Below are 20,387 nucleotides of genomic sequence, written 5' to 3' on the forward strand. Positions count from 1 at the left end.
TTGAAAAAGGGCAATATATTTGTGTTAAAAGGGAGGAGGTAAGAAAGGAAACTTTTATGAAGTATAATTAAGAGCACGATATCATATACCTTGATTCACTGGACATGTTTTTTGAGTGCCTACTATGTGCAATGCATAGTGTTAGATGTCGATTAAATATAGAATCTAAGGATCAAGATAAATTTAGCTAGTCAAAATGTCAACTCCAAATAATAATCTCTAAAGATGCTGATAACATATACAGCACATTCTGATATTTATAATGAAAAGAGAAATAATAAAATAACAATTTTCTTTATGTTAAAGTTAAAAACCTAGGGATTAAAACAAATCCTTACATAAATCTGTCAGGATTACTTAAAAGTTATAAAATAACTCAAAAATAGCTAGTTGCAAAAGATGTTTAAGAATATCTAAGAATTAAATGTCTAAAAATTTAAGAATTTCTGTATGATGTATAAATTATTAACATGCTAAGTAGAATTAGTTAATTCTCCTTGCTCTATTAGTTAAAATTTTTTAAATAGTATCCTGACTACTGGGTCTGTCTCTAACTCCATCTCTGTTTCTGTCTGTCTCTCTCCCCTGCCCCTACTCTCATACACTTATGCTCAGAATAGAAAAACATTATAATAATATTTCCAAGGAAACTTCCACTCTGACTGAGGAAACCATGTCTGACTGATGGACGAGTAAACAACTGTCAAGAGAGGGAGTCAAAAGACTCCCTGTATGACTCTAAGGGTTAACGGCATCCAGCTCTAGGAGCCACACGAGTGCACCTGTACAACAGGAATAGTATGGAAATGGCTTCTGTCACTCTTCTGCTGAAGCCCCTTCAGTGCTTCCCTGTTGCTCAGGATGGTCTAAAATTCTTATGATTCTCTGCTGTATGGCACCTGCTATCCCTCCAAAGTTCTTCTTGCCTTTAATCGTTAAGTTCCAGTCTTCCTTCCGTTCCTAAACCCATGCAAGTTTCCAACTGGACCTTCACCTATGCTCTTCTCTCTTCTTGCAATGCTCTCTCAGAATCTGTTTGGCTAATTACTCTTTCTTTGGGAATCATTTTGTTGCTTCTTTAATCTTCTAGAATAAGGTTAAGAGATTAAGGTCCCTGTTAAATGCTCTCATAAATCCTGTACTTTCCCTTCCAAGTCCTTTGTCTTTATCATATACACACAGCACCACCACTGCCACGATACAAGCTTCATGAGTGCATAGATCATGTGTATTTTGTTGTTCCCAGAGTCTCACAGTGACTTGGACATACAAGACAAATAGAATATTTGTGGCTTAAGAGAATGGATACATGAATAATACTTATTAAACTGACTGTATGCTCATCTCATGAATAAAAAGAGAAGTCCGTTTAATCTTTAAAAGCGGTGTTGCAAAAAACCTAATGGAGCACAGAATTGAACAATTTGGCCCTAGTTCCTTATTTTCTCAGTGATTTCACTCCTAAATTATCCCTTTTCTTTTACATCATCAAATTTTGCTTCTGTGGTAGATCACCCCTATCGACACTCAAACATGCCTTAGTATTGCTCATCTGAAAACAAAACTCTTCCACAAACCCTTCTCTTATTTCTCAGCTCCCTTCATAACAAAGGTTCCATACTGAGTTATAGTGGAACTCTCCATTGCTTCACTGCTCATTACAACATCAACCCAGATTGATCAATTCAGACTCATTCCACTAAAACTGCTTTTGTGAAGGTTACCCTAAAAAAAAAAGAGAGAGAATTAGTGAACTTATTAATTCAGAAACATAGCCCAGAGAGATGGAATATATAAAGAAGAAGTTAAGAGACATGGAGGAAGAGAGAGAATGAGAGTGAGGAAACTTGACTCAAGAAAAATTGGAAAATATGAATAATCTCATAGTTTTGATTGAATCAGAGATTTAAAATCTTCCCCACCCAAAGTACCAAACCCAGATGGCTTTACAGATGAGTTCTTTCAAACACTCACAGAACAAATAATTAAATCTTCCAAAAAATCTACTCCAGAATATAAAAGAAGGAATACTACCCAAACCACTTTTGAACAAAGATGTAAAACTGCTTTAAAAAGTAATGAGTAAATAGGATCCAGTTGATGTATATAAAAGGTAACATATATTAACTTGTACTTAATCCAAAGAATGGAACATTGATTTAATATTACAAATATTACTACTATTTTTTATAAGTCATCACATTTGGCAAGTAAAGAAGAAAAAACATAATTATCTCAGTATAATGCAAAAGTCACTCTTGGAAACTCAACATTCATAAATTGAAAGAGGACACCTACAAACAAACAAACAAAACCCTAAGCAATCTTAATGGTTAATAGTTTAAAACAATCCCTCTGAGATTAGGAGCAAGAAAAAAATAGCTTTCGTTTTACACTGTACTTTAGGTCCACCAGTGTAGTTTAAAAAAAAGGAATAAAGATTAGGATGAAAGAAACAAAACTGTCATCATGTGTAGATTCCACATAGAAACTAAATATAATTAACAGATGGATTTTGAGAATGAATGTATGTTTAGAAAGTTTGCCAGAGTAAAAAATATTCAAGTTAGTTGTATTTCAAAATACCAGTGATAATCAAGAAATTTACTTTTAAAGAAACTAACATCAAAAAATACAAAGAAGCCAAGAGTAAACCCAATAAAAGATATATAAGATATTGATGAAGATATTACAAAACTTTATTGAAAAGACATCAAAAAGTCTTGAATAGAGATATACTACATACTTGGACCTGAAGTCTCAATTTCATAACATGTCTATCACTCTCAAATGATCTAAAGATTGAGTACAGTAACATAAAATCTTAATAGAGTACTTTATTTGACAATCTGATTCTAAAGTTTATACAAATGAGGAAGTATGGTGGAAAGCAAGTTAGCAGTTCTTCTAAAAGTTAAACGTGGAATAACCACATGACCCAGGAATTCCACTGCTACGTATCCAAAAGAATTGAAAATAGGGGCTCAGATACTTGTAATACCAATCTTGATATCAGAACTATTTACAATTTACAAAAGATGGCAACAACCCAAGTGTCCCAACAACAGATGAATGGATAAACAAAATGTGATATTCTCCATAAAAGGAATAAGTTCTGATCATACTGCAACACAGGCAAACCATGAACGTAATATGCTGAATAAAAGAAACCAGACTCACAAATACAAACACTGTTAGGATCTCATTTACATGAAATATCTAGAAAAAGGCAAATGTATAAAGATAGAATGGTTAGGAGTTAGCAGGGACTGGGGTAAAAAGGGAGGGAGGCAGAATTTCTGTTTGGAGTAAGAGTTTTGGAACTAGACAGTGGTGCAGGCTAAGTCGCTTCAGTCAGGCCCAGCTCTGTGAGACCCTATGGACTGTAGCCAGCCAGGCTCCTCTGTCCATGGGATTTTCCAGGCAAGAATACTAGAGTCAGTTGCCATGCCCTCCTCCAGGGAATCTTCCCGACCTAGAGACTGAACCCATTCCTCTTACATCTCAAGCACTGGCGGGCAGGTTCGTTACCACTAGCACCATGTGGGAAGCAGACAGTGGTTACACTATACAACACTGAATATAATGCCACCAATTGTACATTAACTTGGTGAAGATGACAAATTAAATGTTTTATACATTTTACTATAATAGAAACAGTAAAGAAAATGTATATGAAACAAAAGTCCCTAAATAACCAAAATATTCCTCAAGAGCAAGACAGAGTGTGAGGGGGGCTTTTACCATCCAACATGCAGACTTCTAGTAAAGCTGTTGTAATTTAGACACTGAGGGAGGTTCTGTCACAAGAATAAACAGCAAACTTCACAGAATAAAGAACCTAGAAACAGATGACACAAACATGGAAACTTGATGCGTGACAGAGTTTGCATATTAGTAGGGAAAGAGGGGACTATTTAATATATGACACAAGAATAACTGATTATCCATATTGAAAATATAATAAAATTGGATCCCTACCTATAACCAACCAACCAAACAAAAAACTCAGATTAAAAAAAAATTAAATGTGGAAGGCAAAACCAAAAATTGTTTAGAAGACAAAATAGGAGACTTTATGATCTCCATACTGGGAAAGATTTAAGATGCAGAAAGTACAAAGCATTAATGTCATTAATTAAAAGCCTCTGTTGAACAAAATATAATCATCAAGAAAATACAAAGATAAGCTGCAAACTGAGAAAAGTCAAAGTTGCTCAGTTGTGTCCAACTCTGCAACCCCATGAACTATACAGTCCATGGAATTCTTCAGGCCAGAATACTGGAGTGGGTAGCCTTTCCCTTCTCTAGGGGATCAAACCCTGGTCTCCCACATTGCAGGTGGATTTTTTACCAACTGAGCTACCAGGGAAGCCTCAAACTGAAAAGACATATTAAACTCATACAACTATATAATTAAAGAATTCCTATAAATCGGTAAAAAAGAACTCAATAGACAAGTGAGCAAAAGACATGAACCAGTGTTTTTACAGAAAACACAAATAGTTCATAAAGCTATGAAAAGACACCCCACTGTATTGTAATTATGGAAAGCAAATAAAAACCACAATGAAATATGTCATCACACTCACTGGATTGGCAAATTTGAAGGCCAGATGGTACCAAATGTTGTCAAGGATGTGGAACAAGGAGGAAGTTGGTGAGGGTGGTATAAATTGATACAAATATTTTGGTAACACTGATGTTTCCAATTTAATTTGGAAGTGTGTGACCAGGCAACCCAGCATTCCATCCCTTGGTGTATGCCCTAGAGAATGTATATGCCCCCTTGCATGTATAATAGGAGACATGTTACAAAGAATGCTCAATGCAGCATTGCTTACAATTCCAAAAAGAAAAGAAAAACCTGAAACATTCAAATAAACATCAATAGTGGATAGATAAGGAAATTGCTGTGAATTCATACAAGAGAATATTATATAGTATACACATCAAAAGAATAAATCTAGGGGGGATTTCCAAAATATTTAATAACTGCACAGCATAGAAACTGACCAAACAAAATAAACACTAAGCAAACACAGTCACAGCCATGCAAGTGCCCACTAGCTGAATACAAATAATGTATGAGTCTAAAACACACAATGTTAACTAAAAGAATTAAGTCATGAAAGAAAACCCATGCTCTGATTAAAAAACCAAATAATATATTGTTTAGGGACAGATGCATAAGTGATAAAACTATAAACAAAATGGTGATTAAGAAGAAATCAAGATAGTGGTAACCTATGAGCATGGGAGGAACAATATAATCAGGGAAGGATAAACAGGAAACTTCTAAGGTACTGATTTTAGCTGATTTCTTAATCTGGAAGTACAACATGATAGTTATTTTACATATCCTTTTGTATAAACATTTCAAATTTTTAAATTAAAGAATAAAATTCTAATAAATGCATATTAGGTAGCTCATGGAATCATCAGGGAAGCTGGAGAACCAGCTTATGATAAGAGATGCAAGACCTAAAAACCCAGAAAACCAGACTGAAGTGCAAACTGCCCCAGTCGCTGGTGAGCAGCTTGTAGAACTGCCTTTTATGCCAGGGACCTTATCTTCCTACAAATTCTATGGGTAGCTAAGAATCCTCTTTAAGTCGTGATTTTTACATCTTTATTCTTAAGTCCAAATCTACCACACATACATCTGACCAATAGCATCCAGGCTACTTGCCCAGAACCTAGCTGCAAGCGAAGCTGGAAAAAACCTGGTACTCTGGTTCTTTTTTATTGGGCACCCACTATGAGCTATGTCTGACTCAGGACACCAAGGACAGAATAGGGAACAAAATTCCTATCTTTACAGAATATATTTTCTATGAAGGTACATAGGAGGTACTCAGACAACTAAAATAAATACTCAGACAACTAAAATAAGACTCACTTAGTGGGGGATACTACAAGAGGAAGGGGATTCAAATTCTGGCCATCTAAAAAGAATTAACATCTCCACATAATATGAGTGGTCTGTGTGACCATCTATGAATAAATCATTAAGTAAAGGAAATACTCACTTAAGGCTTTTAATACACATTTTCTCTCCAAAAAAGTTTGCTAGTGCATGAGTAATTCATTTCCCTATGCTCGTCTCAAAAATTTTTTAATATTTGCAAATTGGAAAAGAAAATTTTCATTTGTGTTTCTTTGATTCACAATCTATTTCTTTCCTTTTAAATTTCTGTGCATGTCCATTGCTCATTTTTCAGAGAAATATCAACCTTTATTTTTACAGACCTTTTGTCTATGACATATGTTGCAAGTAACTTTGCTAGTTTGTCATTCACCTTCTCACTTTATGGTGTTTAAAAAGCACAGAGTTTAATTTTTAAAATTTTGATCTTAACTGCTCTAAGATGATTAAGCAATTTTCCTTTTATACTAAAAAACAACTTGCAAACTTTTTCCCTTATAGTTTTTTCCCAGTTCAGTTTTTCTTTTCCCAACTCAGAATTTTACAAGTCACATATTTTCTTCTGGTATCAAATAGCTTAATTTCTCTATATTTGTCAATCCTAAACTCTCCTATCACTTTCCTCCAGTAGTCCCAGGAACATATTGAATAAGTAACTGTTTTTCCAGAATTGAAATGCTGCCTTTTATATACAAAATACTCTTATATGCTTGGTTGTTTATGTAATTCCTTCTCCATTCCATCTTGCTATTTTAACTGGTATCACTGATTTGTTTCAGTAATGTGTTATGTTTTAAAATCCAGTACTGTAAACCTCCAACTTTCATTCTTTTCAAACATTTTCTAAATTGATTCTTCTTTCCTTTAAGTCCTTTTCCAGAACAGAAACATATAGTTAAACAGATTCATGCAGCTAGTTTGTATAAGGAAAGGTTTAGGGCAAAATGTATTAACATCAATTGTATTATGCAAATAAAAGTGTTTATATGATTAAACCTTAAGAGGAAAGTATATAATCTGTAAACACGCCAAAACATTGTGCTTCTCCTCAAAAATTTAGAAAAAACTACTCACAACTTTTAAATGTTCCTAGTTGTAATACTAAAGTTTGTATGAATTTCAGTAGTGTGGAAAATATATGAGAAAACTAGGAATAAGAGAATATTCTGGCACCAATTAGAATTTACTTTTTTCAGCATTGCTGCCCTTACCTCTAGAGGTAGGGCTATTTTCAGATACACTGGATTTTACAAGATGTTCAATAATAGGGTAATAATAATTTAGACAGATAAATGTGGGCCATTCAAGTTTTAGGACATACTTTTGTCAATTTTAACACACATTGCGTTCATGAGGAGGAAAACTGGGTTTGGAACAAACAATCTGGAATCAACTGAATACTATTCTTAACGACTGGATTATCTCTAGATTCCAGGGCCTTTTAGCTGTTCAGAAGGATGTGAATAAAACAATTGTTGGAATGATTCTACTTTTTCATCATGATATGCCATGTCTTCTTTTCTGCCTCCCACTCTCTCCTTTCTTCTGCTTATGCCTTAGACATAATACAAGTGCTGACAATCCCTGGATTTAAAAGTAGGCTTGATCCAAATCTGTGCGGTACTTTCCACGGTGGTTCTTACAGCATTTACTCATCGGATCAGTAGCAGGAAGTATTTCTATTTACTATCACCTGAAAACCTGGAATCTTACCAATTACACAATTTTCAAGATTAAAATGAAATGTAAAAACTCCAGACATTTCAGTTATGGGCCCAACAGAAATCTATACTGTCACCAGATATGAGATATTACAGATTACTATCTTAAGTGAGATTTTTTCATCTGTCACAACACTAAGAATTAATATAGCCCTGAAGTCTGACAACTGTACATCTTCAAGTGGTATACCTCAAAACAATAAAAATATTTCTTCTGCAAAAACCATCATTATATCTAGACTGTATTTTCACCAAGAACACGAGGTGGAACTATTAGACCTTAAGAAAGCCTAATTTATGTTTATCATAGAAAAAAATAGGCTTTGGAAATCCAATATATCTCATTTGGAATCTGCTGCCCGTGCAGCCAAACGGTCAAATTATTTACTCTTACTGACTCATAGACCTTATCTTTAAAATAGTATATTACTTACCTTAAAAGGTATGGTAAGGATTATTTAAGATTAGGAATATGAGATTTCCTAACACATGCCACGTATAGTAGGCACTCAAATGTGAGTTCTGATTTTCCCATCCTGACATTGAATCAGATTAAAAATAAACACAAACAAAACAAAAACCAACTTGGATGTGAGAATCATTTAACATACACAGTATGTTCTTTATTTCTTTGAGCGATTCAGTCATGTTACATCTGTCACATAACAGTATCGAATCAGTCAGAAAAATATCTGTTCTACCTCCAGTAGAACTCCAGATGGCTCGCTTTTTTTTTTTCCTTAAATCTTAAACTAAAGGGGTCGGCATATATTCCTGAACTGCTTTCCATCTTTAGAATCCTTGATTCTATAATCCTACGATTATAGAAACAAAGCACATTTTCAAACCTCCACTGTAACAAGAATTTTAAAGCCTAACATTCATACTGTTAATATGAGCCTGTTTTCAGATTCGGGAAAAAAAATTGTCATTACCCACTGGTAAAGGAATGCCACTAAAAAAACTACTTAAGAATACTTAAATGCTTCAATGATTCCGAATCGCGCCGCGGGAATAAGGAATTATTTATGGAATAATATAGGACGGCATCCTCGGTGGGCTTTTGCGTCTGCGTAAGCATTTAAAAATGATCATCAACCGCGCAGTAACCGCCTGAGCGCTGGGCAAGCCGAGCTATCCGCCAGCTTCGAGGACCCGGCGGACTGGAGAATGGGAAGGGCCCCGGAGCGGGCTTTGAAGGCTTTCCTAGTGCAAGCAACGGCGGCTGGGCGTCCAGCCCCGAAGCGGCGGAAGAGCGGCCGACAGCAGAGGGCCGGGCGGGGCGCCGACGGCGTCGGCCAGGGCCGCGGACCGGCCCCCGCCTCTGGGCCGGGTGTGGGCGGGGGCTAGTCGGCCGGTCGGGCCGAGAGGCCGGGCGGTCTCCCGGCGCGAGTCCGCCCCGTCCCGCCTCTTCCCCTTACCACGTAGCCCCCCCATACGTAGAGGAAGTTTCCATCCACCACGGCACAGTGGCCGCTGCGCTCCTCGGCCACGCAGAACAGCTGCGAGTCCGCCATCCGCGCGGTTGCTGGGCCCAGGCGCTTGGCGCGCCGCAGCCCCTGCCCACGGAGCGGCCTCTTCTCCCGCCTGGCTCCTCCACGCACGAACGGAACACGTCGAGGGTCGAGATTGGTGGGAAGGCGGCACCAGTGCGGCGGCACCAGTGCGGCTGCGCCGCCCCGAAGCCCGCCCGGGAAGCCGAGCCCGGGGTGGCGTCGCCAGTTAGGGATGCTTGAGGTCTGAGTGGGCAGGGAGGTGCCTTCGTTTCTCCGCAGCCCTGCCACTCGCCGATTTCGTGTCACTTGGATTGTGTTGTGTGGGCGGAACAGCCTAACTCTGTACCTTATCCAGTGACTCGATGGACTTCTTGTACACGGACTTGATGTTGCTGTGATTTAAATCAATGTATTAGTACACAAATGCTTTATGAGGGTTTGCCTTTTCCATTCAACTTCCAGCAGAGATGGTTATCCAGAGAGAGAGAGCGAGAATAGGAGAGAATGAGAAAATATATATATATAATATATATATTTAATTGAAAATTTTCTAAAACGTACGCCAGCAAGCTACAGCCTGCAGGCCAAATCTTTACGTGATTCTGTGGCGCCCACAAGTTAAAAATAATTATACATTTTTTAATGGTTGAAAAAAATTAAAAATTATATTACTCATAAAAAATACGAATCCAAATTTCAGCATCTGTACATAGTTTATTGGCACACAGCCACTCTAATTCGTTTAAGGACTGTCTGTGGCTGCTGATGTAAGCCACAGAGTTGAGTAGGCCCAGCGGAGTACCTGCAACAAAGACCAGATAGGTCTCACTGAGGAAAATGTTTACTGTTTGGCCCCTTCCAGAGAAAGCTGCCTAACCCTTGCTACAAAATGATGTTACTGAAGTAAAACTAGTGCCAAGAGGGAAGACAATAATCATGCCAGTGTCTATAGATGCCCCTGTCCTTTAAGAGAATGTGGCTGCTCACCCCTCAGAACGTTAATTAATTCATTTATTCAGCATATGATTATTAAGTGCCTGCTTGCTGTAGCTAGTTGATACTGAGGCCCCGTTAGACACAAACGCTGAAATAATCAAGTATTATTGACTCCTCAGAGTCTCGTAGTAATAGATACTAAATAAATTCTAAATATGTAGATACTGGCCTTCCCTGGTGGCTCAGCAGTAAAAGAATCTGCCTGCCAGTGCAGGAGACCTGGGTTCAATCCCTGGGTTGGGAAGATTCCCAGAAGGAAGAGGCAACCCACTGTACTATTCTTGCCTGGGAAATCCGTTGGACAGAGGAACTTGTCGGGCTCCAGTCCATCGGGTCGCAGAGTCGTACATAAGCAACAAGTCGAATACACTGGAAGCCACTGTATAGCAGTTCTTAGGAATCATTCTCACATTTCATAGGACTGCACGTTCACTTATAAGCACTCCAAGTTTTTTTTTTAACTCATTGGAGCAAGCGTTTTGACGCGTAGCAAATTAACAGCTCACTTGCTGGAAAAAGATTGAGTAATCCTGGCTCCATCCATCACTCACTGAATGTTTCATCTTGAGTGAGCCATCTACCTACCATATCTGTGTCTCACTTTTTTCATCAGTAAAAGGAAGATGTTGAAAAAACAGCACACAACTCATTTGGCTTTACAAGCAATATATTAATACATTTACAGCGCTTAAAGGCAGCCCGCAACTTAAATATAAAGTGGAGTGGTTGAGAATTATGGTGACGTATAACAGCTGCGAGTGAATGTCGGGGAAAAACCTGTGGTGAAACAGAGCATTTCCAGGGCTTGTGAGAAGCACAGAACATAAGTACTGAAGGGCCCCAAGGTTCGGATGAGCCCGACGGGAGTCACGAAGATGGAGGTGGGTTCCACGAAAGCACTTGAGATAGGGAAGCACGTTCCCAACCAGACAGCAGCGCACTCGCTGGTCAGTATCCCAATAACGGAGCAGTGTAGGGTCGTTTTCTCCTGCAACTTAGAGGGTGCAAGGAGGCAGCCTGCCTGGCCCGCGGAACCGCGGATCTTTCCACGCACTGAGAGGAGTAGTGGCCTCTGGCGCTATTTAAATATAGAGAACTGGCGTTTCTGAGGCGGGGCCAGGACCGGGCTCGCCCGGGAAGGGGCGGAGCCGGGGCCGTGGCGCCAAAACGCAAACATGGCGCCTGAGCGGTTAAGGAGCCGGGCGCTCTCCGCCTTCAAGCTTCGCGGATTGATGCTCCGGGGGTGAGTCGGCCGGATAGCTGGCGGGGTAGGAGGGGAGAGCCAGGGCCAGACCGCCGTGCGGGGCAGCGGGGTGAGCTGCACGCCGAGACGGAACCTGGCCTCTGGCCTTAAAATGACAGAGACCCTGAGAGAGTTCTAAGACGCGAAGAGGATCCGGCGATGCCTTCTTAGATGGGATGAGGCTCTCCTGCACTTGCCAAACAGCCGGAGAAGTGGCGATAGGTTCCGCAGCATCCGTATATTAGCACGGTGCTTGGGCGCTCTCTGCCCGCTTAGTCTTTTTCTCTGCGGCATGGGAATCCCAGCATCGCTGCTCACGTGGTTACGGGGACAGCGAATGAGCGACCTGGGAAAGCCCACTGCTTGCCAGTAGCTGTCAGATTGGTACAAATTGTGGGCCCTGCCAGCTCTCCCAATTTTAGGTCAGGTCCTATTCTTGAGAGAGAATTCGTGAAGGGTTAAAAAGTGGGTAGGTTTGAAGCATGTCTTTTTTTTTTTTTTTTTTTTTTAAGATTTCCTTTAGAACTTCTCTTGCCATATCCATGTTTTCTACGATTTGTAGAATGATCCTATGCAAGATTTTTCTCATTAAATCTGCCTTAAAAAAAAAAAAAAAAGAATACGGTATTTACATACGTAAATACCTGCCGGACGGGACACACTTCTCTACCAGGTTTTGCTTGGTCTTGTGTGTGTAGAGGTTTTTGGTTTGTTTTTGGGAAGATGAGTTTTATGGGACTTTTACCATGTTTTGGGGTTAGTGAACAGGGGCAAGAGTGGATATTCTGTAGGAGAAAATAATAAATTCTGATTATTTGATTATCTGTTGATCCCTGATATTTAAAAAATACAAGCAATATATCAGTTGGTATTTTTCTTTTCACTTAGAATTTGACTTAACACCGAGCTGTCATTCATTAATTCAGTCAGAAATACAGTGAAATATATTAGCTGCAAAATACTTAGGGAGCAAGGGAATAGGCGAGTACAACACTGCGGAGGTCGGGGGGCAGATAGTGTATTAATTATTTATTGCTGCATAACCCATTACCCCCAATTTAGACGTTTAAAACAGCAGGCACTTAAATTCTCACATTTTCCATGGGTCAGGAATTCAGGTAGGCTTAGTTGGGTCCTTAGCTTCACCGTCTCTCAAAAGGCTGCGGTCAAGATGCAGTCATCTCACAGTCAGTTGGGCAGGGTTTGCTTCCGAGTTCATTCAGTGATTGGCAGGATTCAGTTCATCCAGGATTGATCGACTGAGGGCTTCAGTCCTTGCTGGCTATTGGGCCTCCCCAACATGGCAGCTTACTTTATCAAAACTAGCAAGAGAGTCTGCTTGTAAATGAAAGCCACCGTTTTTTGTAACTTAAGGCAAGAAAGTGACATCTTGTTACTTAAAAATGTTTATTTTTAAAAGTACAATACAGTAAAATATTTGATCACTTGTGCCATATTCTATTATTAGAAGCAAGTCATTAAGTTCAACCCACACTCAAGGGGAGGTGATTAAACAAGGTGATTACCAGGAGGTGTGGATTATTAGGGGTCATCTTAGAAGTCTGTCTGGCATGGATATTAAATAATTCACAATTATTTACTTTCGATTGTGAAAAGTATCCAAGGAAAGAAGTGCTGTGATAGTGTATAACCAGGTGTATAGAGTTCTAGAGTCAAGAAAGGCTTCATTAAAGAATGATTTTGGGGAAAAAAAAGAATGGTTTGAACGGAGTATGAGCAGGTCTTGAGTAGGTAAAGAGTAGGGGAGAAGTGACCATATCAAGATCTTGAAGCAGGAGAGCATCAGGAAGTCCAGAGACCAGTGAGATTTGACAGGGACAAGCTCCGGTGTGACTTTGGTCTATCCTAGTAGCTTTCCCAAGATTCACGCAGTACATGTGTGATTTTAGGGAATCAATCATGTTCTATAATAAACTAAAGGGATGAGACACCCACACATGAAACAATAAGCAACCTAAGATATATGACTATAACAATTAATATTGATATAAAGTGTAAAGTTGTGGTCCACAAATACAGAATGGCCTGGAATTAGCTAATTGTTTAAGGAGACAGTGTTCACTCTGAGAATTATTGTTATTTAAATCAAGAATTCATGTGGTTTATTTATTTATTTTTATTTTTTTATGTGGTTTATTAAAAATTTCAGTTTTATTATTATGGGGGGGGCGTGAGGGATTCATGTGATTTTAGTGAATGTTATTACCTCTATGACAATATTCAAATGTCAAAGTTTTTTCTAGCCCATTTTTTTTCCCTTATTTTACAGTTGAAAACGATGATGAAATTACTGGAACTTAAGCAAATGCATTATCAAGTTAATAAATATTTATTTAATTGTTATATTCAGAACATTGAAGCAGACTGAGTTTATTAATGTCAAGTAATACATAGTACAAGGCTACTTGATGTACCTATAAGTGAGATTAACAATTTCAGAAGGAAGGGAAGATTGTAGCTGGTAGAGCTGGTTTAGGAACTCTTCCCTAGAAGAAGGATGTGATTTGGGATTTTAAGAATGGTTCTGTTGGCAGTGGGTAGGAGACTTTGTTCAGAAATCACAGGAAAGGGGAGTATTGCTTGCAGGGAGGAGTGAGTGAGTAGGTCTTAATTTCAATGCTGGATTGACGAATGTTTGCCAGATTTTGGCATAAAACGTGTAGCCTTAATTACCAGTCTCTCTTATCAGTGAAGCTGTTAAGTACCTCACAGAAGCTCTTCAGTCTATCAATGAAATAGAGCTTGAAGATGCACTGGAAAAGATCATCGATGCTGTTGAAAAGCAACCCTGTAAGTAACATTCTCTGTAACGTATATTGTTCATATAGTTCTACATCCTCAGTTATCTTAAAAAGTTTAAGGAGAAGTTGAGGACTCAGTATTGAATGTCTTGGTGGCATGAGACATACCGTTGGTAGCACTTGTTGCTAAAGGGGAGCCTCTAATTCTGTTGGAACCTTGGGGCATTCCCAGAGACTCTTTTATAGTTCTTCCCTTTTATGAAATTTCCCTCTGATTCCATTATGGTCACTTTCTTTTATCTGTATGCCTATTTCTTTGTGTTACTTCAGTTCAGTTCAGTTCAGTTGCTCAGTCGTGTCCAACTCTTCACGACGCCATGGACCATAGCACTCCAGGCCTCCCTGTCCCTCCGTCTCATCTCCATTGAGTCAGTGATGCCATCCAACCATCTCATCCTCTGTTGACCCCTTCTCCTCCTGCCTTCAATCTTTCCCAGCATCAGGGTCTTTTCAGATGTGTAGCTCTTCGCATTAGGTGGCCAAAGTATTGGAGTTTCAGCTTCAACATCAGTCCTTCCAATGAACACTCAGGACTGATCTCTTTTAAGATGGACTGGTTGGATCTCCTTGCAGTCCAAGGGACTCTCAAGAGTCTTCTCCAACACCACAGTTCAAAAGCATCAATTCTTCGGTGCTCAGATTTCTTTATAGTCTAGCTCTCACATCCATACATGACTACTGGAAAAACCATAGCCTTGACTAGACGGACCTTTGTTGGCAAAGTAATGTCTCTGCTTCTTAATATGCTGTCTAGGTTGGTCATAACTTTACTTCCAAGGAGTAAGCGTCTTTTAGTTTCATGGCTGCAATCACCATCTGCAGTGATTTTGGAATCCAAAAAAATAAAGTCAGCCACTATTTCTACTGTTTCCCTATCTATTTGCCATGAAGTGATGGGACCAGATGCCATGATCTTCGTTTTCTGAATGTTGAGCTTTAAGCCAACTTTTTCACTCTCCTCTTTCACTTTCATCAAGAGGCTCTTTAGTTCTTATTCACTTCCTGCCATAAGAGTGGTGTCATCTGCATATCTGAAGTTATTGATATTTTTCCCGGCAATCTTGATTCCAGCTTGTATTTCATCCAGCCCAGTGTTTCTCATGATGTACTCTGCATGTAAGTTAAATAAGCAGGGTGAAAATATACAGCCTTGATGTACTCCTTACTGTTGCTTCCTGAGCTGCATACAGATTCCTCAAGTTAGTTATTTTTAAATGTTTGAGGGAAAAAAGTGAGCGAGAATAACTTTCCCTTCCTGCCTCAGCCTTTCTTGAGGGATCTTTTTGTTAAATATTCAGTCTTTTGCCATAAGCATGGACCTACAAAAGAGAAATGCTCTTCTAGAAAAAAATGTCCCATTTCTAGAGCACTGAAGAAGGGAGGTGGGTGTGCCTTGCTCTCATAGGTTGTACAGATGCCGGTTTCTTCAGTTAAATGGGTGGAAACTTTCTATGAAAGAGGAGAAATTGCTATTATATCTCATTTTTACTTCTAAGGGTAGAATTTTAAATATATCTTTGTTTTAAAATTTTCCTTATAGTTGAAAATTTAGAAATGATTAATTTTAGAAAATTAGTATACATTAATGGCACATGTATGGACGCAAGAGTTGGACTGTGAAGAAGGCTGAGCGCCGAAGAATTGATGCTTTTGAACTGTGGTGTTGCAGAAGACTCTTGAGAGTCCCTTGGACTGCAAGGAGATCCAACCAGTCCATTCTAAAGGAGATCAGCCCTGGGTATTCTTTGGAAGGAATGATGCTAAAGCTGAATCTCCAGTGTTTTGGCCACCTCATGTAAAGAGTTGACTAATTGGAAAAGACTCTGATGCTGGGAGAGATTGGGGGCAGGAGGAGAAGGGGACGACAGAGGATGAGATGGCTGGATGGCATCACTGACTCGATGGACGTGAGTTTGAGTGAACTCCCGGAGTTGGTGATGGACAGGGAGGCCTGGCGTGCTGCGATTCATGAGGTCGCAAAGAGTCGGACACGACTGAGTGACTGAACTGAACTGAACTCAATGGCACATGATGGCATTTTGCCTGAGAACATACCACAGTGGTTAAGGGCACCCTATCACCAGGCTCTGGTTTGTGTTGCTCTCTACTCCTTCCAGTTATGTTCATCAGCAGGTTATTTGACCTCTTGGAGTTGCACTTTTCTCATCTGTAAGACATGGCTTGAACATCAGTCTTATAGGACATCTATCCAGTAATGCTTGTGAAGGACTGAGCATAGTGTCACTTGTTTACTAAGGGCTTAATAAATGGTGGCAGTTATTGTTATTACTGTTACTCTCATGCCTGTTGAAACATAGCAGTTGTGGGGACTTCTCTGGTGGTCCAGGGATTAAGAATCTGCCTTCTAGTGCAGGGGACGTGGGTTCTATCCCTGATAGGGGAACTAGGATCCTGCGTGCCATGGGGCAACTGGAGAAGCCTGCACACCGCTACGAAGACCAAGCACAGCCACACACACACAAAAAGGAAGAAACATAGCAGTTGTGATGAAAAGTTATACGCATATAACCATATTAACCTAGGAGCTTACAGAAGCATTTGTATACCTGAATGTATATTGCTAAACACTATTTAGAAAGCTGAGGCATTTGACTGTGTATCAGGGTATTATAAGTGTATTTGAGAGAAGAAAATTAAGATATTTGAGATAAGACTTTTGTTAGTTACTGTTCTAACCTAACATGCTTTTTCCTCCTAAAACCTATGTAATGAGAATCTTGGGGTTAGTGTTTACAGATTATTTTAAGGAAAAACAGCCATATGTGGAGAGAACTAAATTGTATGCCTGTTTTTAAAATTTGACTTTGAACTTCTCTTTTCAGTGTCATCAAACATGATTGAGCGATCGGTAGTGGAAGCAGCAGTCCAGGAATGCAGTCAGTCAGTAGATGAAACTATGTATGTGGACAAATTTCACTTTTTCCCTGTACAGAAGTGTTATTGAGATCTTATTTTAAATTATTTTCTTGGTCACCATCTCTACAGTGGTTCTTTCTTTGTGTTTCTTTTTGGTGATAGCTTACATTATAAGCCATCATTGGGCTTCCCTGGTGGCTCATGGTAAAGAATCCGCCTGCTATGCGGGAGACCTGGGTTTGATCCCTGGGTTGGAAAGATCGCCTGGAGAAGGGAATGGCTACCCACTCTAGTAGTCTGGCCTGGAGAATTCCACGGACAGAGGAGCCTAGCAGGCTATAGTCCATGGGGTCTCAGAGTCACACGACTGAGTGACTTTTATAAACCTCAATATTACATGATTCATCTTTACTATTTTTATCTCAGGATTTGAGATTTTAATGTGTTTGTACCATGACAGACTTTTGCCACTTACCCAACTGATTTAATATTTTATATGCTACAGGTGAATTGAATTGATTATTCAGAGGTATAATTTACTTTTTATCTTAGTTTCGAAAGGGCTGAGTCCCGAAAGTTCAGGGACTTAACTTGGGTAACATGCTGAATGGCGAAGGAGGGTAGAATCTCAGCTTTATGACTTGTTACCCTGTCTCATACTGTTAGAGCTTAAGAATTTATATGGCAGTAATTTTTCTGGGTTTTATTCCCAAGTGTACCTCTTTCCTTTTCCTCCTACTTTCCAAATTCACATGGTTTAACTGAAACAAAAACATCTGGGAAAAATGAAAAGAAACAGTTTTAACACTTTTTTTCCTACTGGGGCAGTGGAGATAATTGAAAGGAGTCATTACTCCTTTTGGTCAGTAGTTTTAATGTTTTGTTTTTTTTTTTTTGCTATACGATAGGTTTTTGTTGGTTATCTATTTAAAATATAGCAGTGTGTACATGTCTATCTTGAAGTTTTAATCTTTTTCCTATTAGAACTTACTAGAGCTACAAAAAATAGAGAAATTAAGGTATTTAAATTTTATCCTTGCCAACTCATTGTTTAAGATACTAGAGTACTTGCTCCTAAATCCCTCATTAGAAATTCAAACCAATTGTATCAAAGTATAAGGATTATCACCCTAAAGTAGGCGTTAAAGGTACCCATTGTTTCTGTCAAGCTGTTCATATGCTGCTGTGCTTGGTTGTGTCTGACTCTTTGCAACTCCATGGACTGGCCCCCTCCAGGCTCCTCTGTCCGTGGGGATTCTCCAAATAAGAATACTGGAGTGGGCTGCCATGCTACTGTCAGCCAATATAGAGGTCGAGTGGGGACTGAATTATAAATCATCTTTGCAACTCCAGTTGTCAGAAAGTCATTGTATTATAGCAGAAGGGAGAGAGAGGCTCTCATTATTATAGATGCATAAGGAGCATGGGTAAGTTAAATAACTTGCTGAGACTGATCCACTAGAAAACCATGGCGCTGTGCCTAGAATCAAGGCTTGCTTCAAGTTCACTGGTTTTCTGCTTCTCTATACTAGGTGCTACCAACAGGTGAGCATGCAGTTTTTTTGACCATTTTCATTTTGGGAGATAGATATAATTTTAGGGAATTTTTTTTTAGATTGGAATATTTATGCAGTAGTGCTGAGAATAGTGCTATTTAACCTCATTCAAACATGGTTATATTAGAAGTGTTTGAAGGTAAATTATTTTGTGATTTGCCCTTCTCTAACACTATACATGTCAATGATATAGTCATAATTTGGGGGGCAGTTCTTTTTTCTGTTTACATCTTTTCCTGGGTCACTTTTGCATGATATTTTGGATTAAAAAATAGTTGGAAATGAATTATACCCTTTAATAATACTGTAGCTTATAAAAGTAGTATATATTAGAGATTTCTTTAAGATGTCACTATTTTATTATAAATGTTCTTTTCCAACAGATGACATTATTAATTAGAAGTTGATTAAATTTTTTTGTTTGTTTGAGAGTATTGGCAGTGCTTTCTTTTCTCTGAGAGGAAAATATACAGGCTAAAAACCTTGTATTATTTTTGACACTACAAAAAATTGTTTACATGATCTGTGGAAAGTATATGTGTATGACATAAGATTATAATGCAAGTTTTCATGTTCACTTGGAATACTTAATTTTTTAGTAAATCAGGTTGGTCCTTATGGGTTGTTTTTCAGAGATCATATCTTCAATATCATAGGAGCATTTGATATCCCACGCTTTGTGTACAATTCAGAAAGAAAAAAATTTCTTCCGTAAGTATGCCGTCCATTGATTTAAGCTAATTTCAAATGTATATATTTTTTCAGAAGGTAATAGTCTTTCATTTTTGATTTATCTTTGTGTATTATGATACTCATAAATAGACATATTCTTTTTTTTCTAGTTTACTAATGACCAACCACCCTGCACCAAATTTATTTGGGACAGCAAGAGATAAAGCAGAGCTGTTTCGTGAACGATACACAATTTTGCACCAGGTGAGTTGGAGGGGGAGGAAGAGACTGTTTCAACTTAGGTTAGACTCAGGAATAATCAAAGGATGGGCTTTTGTACTCTAAAGTTTGTCATTCAGTAGACTGTTGTTGGGCTCTCTGTGTTTGAGACCATACAGAGGATACATATATGAAAAAAATACTTTAACAATCATGATGATGGTAAAAATAGTAGCTAACATTTTTCACATGCTTTTGGTATGCCAGGCATTATTACTTTACAGACATTGCTTATCATTTAATCACCATAATATCAACATTCAGTAGTATAAATGCTATTATTCCCATTTTACAGATGGGAAACTAAGCCATAGAGAAGTTTAGTCACTAGCCCAGAGGTTATATCTAGTAAGTAGAACGAGGATTTGAATCTAGTCAGTCTGATTTGAGCCCAACATTTGCCTCCTACTATAGTCTATGAAGTTGAAGACATGTGCACAAATAAAATACAGAGTAGAATTTTATACATGCTTTAGAAGAAATACAAAGAGAATGCATTCCATAGAAAATCGGAGACGGCTTCAGGGAAACGATGGCATTTGACAGGGACCTTGATTGCTTTGATCTTGCGGAAATGGGGGAAAGGTGGTGAACTGTGAACAAAGAGCTAAAGGTTAAGTGGACTCTGTGCAGGAAATGATGAGCACTCAGTCCTTCGTGTGGAGAGGAAGGCTCGTGAGGAGGAGTGGCATGGGATAAGTCTGTAAAGTCAAGTGGCAGCTAAATCATGGATGTGCCTTGGATGCCATTCTTGGGAGTTGGACTCTGTTCTCTTGGTACAAGGAGCTTTAAAATA

General features: G+C 38.8%; 2 protein-coding genes across 4 annotated transcripts in view; one reads left to right on the forward strand and one right to left on the reverse strand.

The window, feature by feature from the left end:
* Positions 1-9,258, reverse strand: part of KLHDC1 (kelch domain containing 1) — a 39,079-nt gene extending 29,821 nt beyond the window's left edge. For both annotated transcript variants that reach the window (XM_018054375.1, XM_018054376.1), the window contains exon 1: positions 9,072-9,258. In XM_018054375.1, coding sequence (XP_017909864.1) covers positions 9,072-9,167 — 96 coding nt within the window. In that variant the 5' untranslated portion in view covers positions 9,168-9,258. The remainder of the gene's footprint in view (positions 1-9,071) is intronic.
* POLE2 (DNA polymerase epsilon 2, accessory subunit) overlaps positions 11,256-20,387 on the forward strand; it is a 29,770-nt gene continuing 20,638 nt past the window's right edge. The window contains exons 1-5 of one of the 2 annotated variants that reach the window (XM_005685627.2): positions 11,256-11,385; positions 14,096-14,196; positions 17,051-17,126; positions 19,274-19,351; positions 19,483-19,576. In XM_005685627.2, coding sequence (XP_005685684.1) covers positions 11,318-11,385; positions 14,096-14,196; positions 17,051-17,126; positions 19,274-19,351; positions 19,483-19,576 — 417 coding nt within the window. In that variant the 5' untranslated portion in view covers positions 11,256-11,317. Of the gene's footprint in view, positions 11,386-14,082; positions 14,197-17,050; positions 17,127-19,273; positions 19,352-19,482; positions 19,577-20,387 lie in introns of both variants that reach the window. The other variant, XM_018054377.1, reaches the window with a different exon arrangement.

This window comes from Capra hircus, chromosome 10 (assembly GCF_001704415.2).
Source record: "Capra hircus breed San Clemente chromosome 10, ASM170441v1, whole genome shotgun sequence".
NCBI classification, from domain to species: Eukaryota; Metazoa; Chordata; class Mammalia; order Artiodactyla; family Bovidae; genus Capra; species Capra hircus.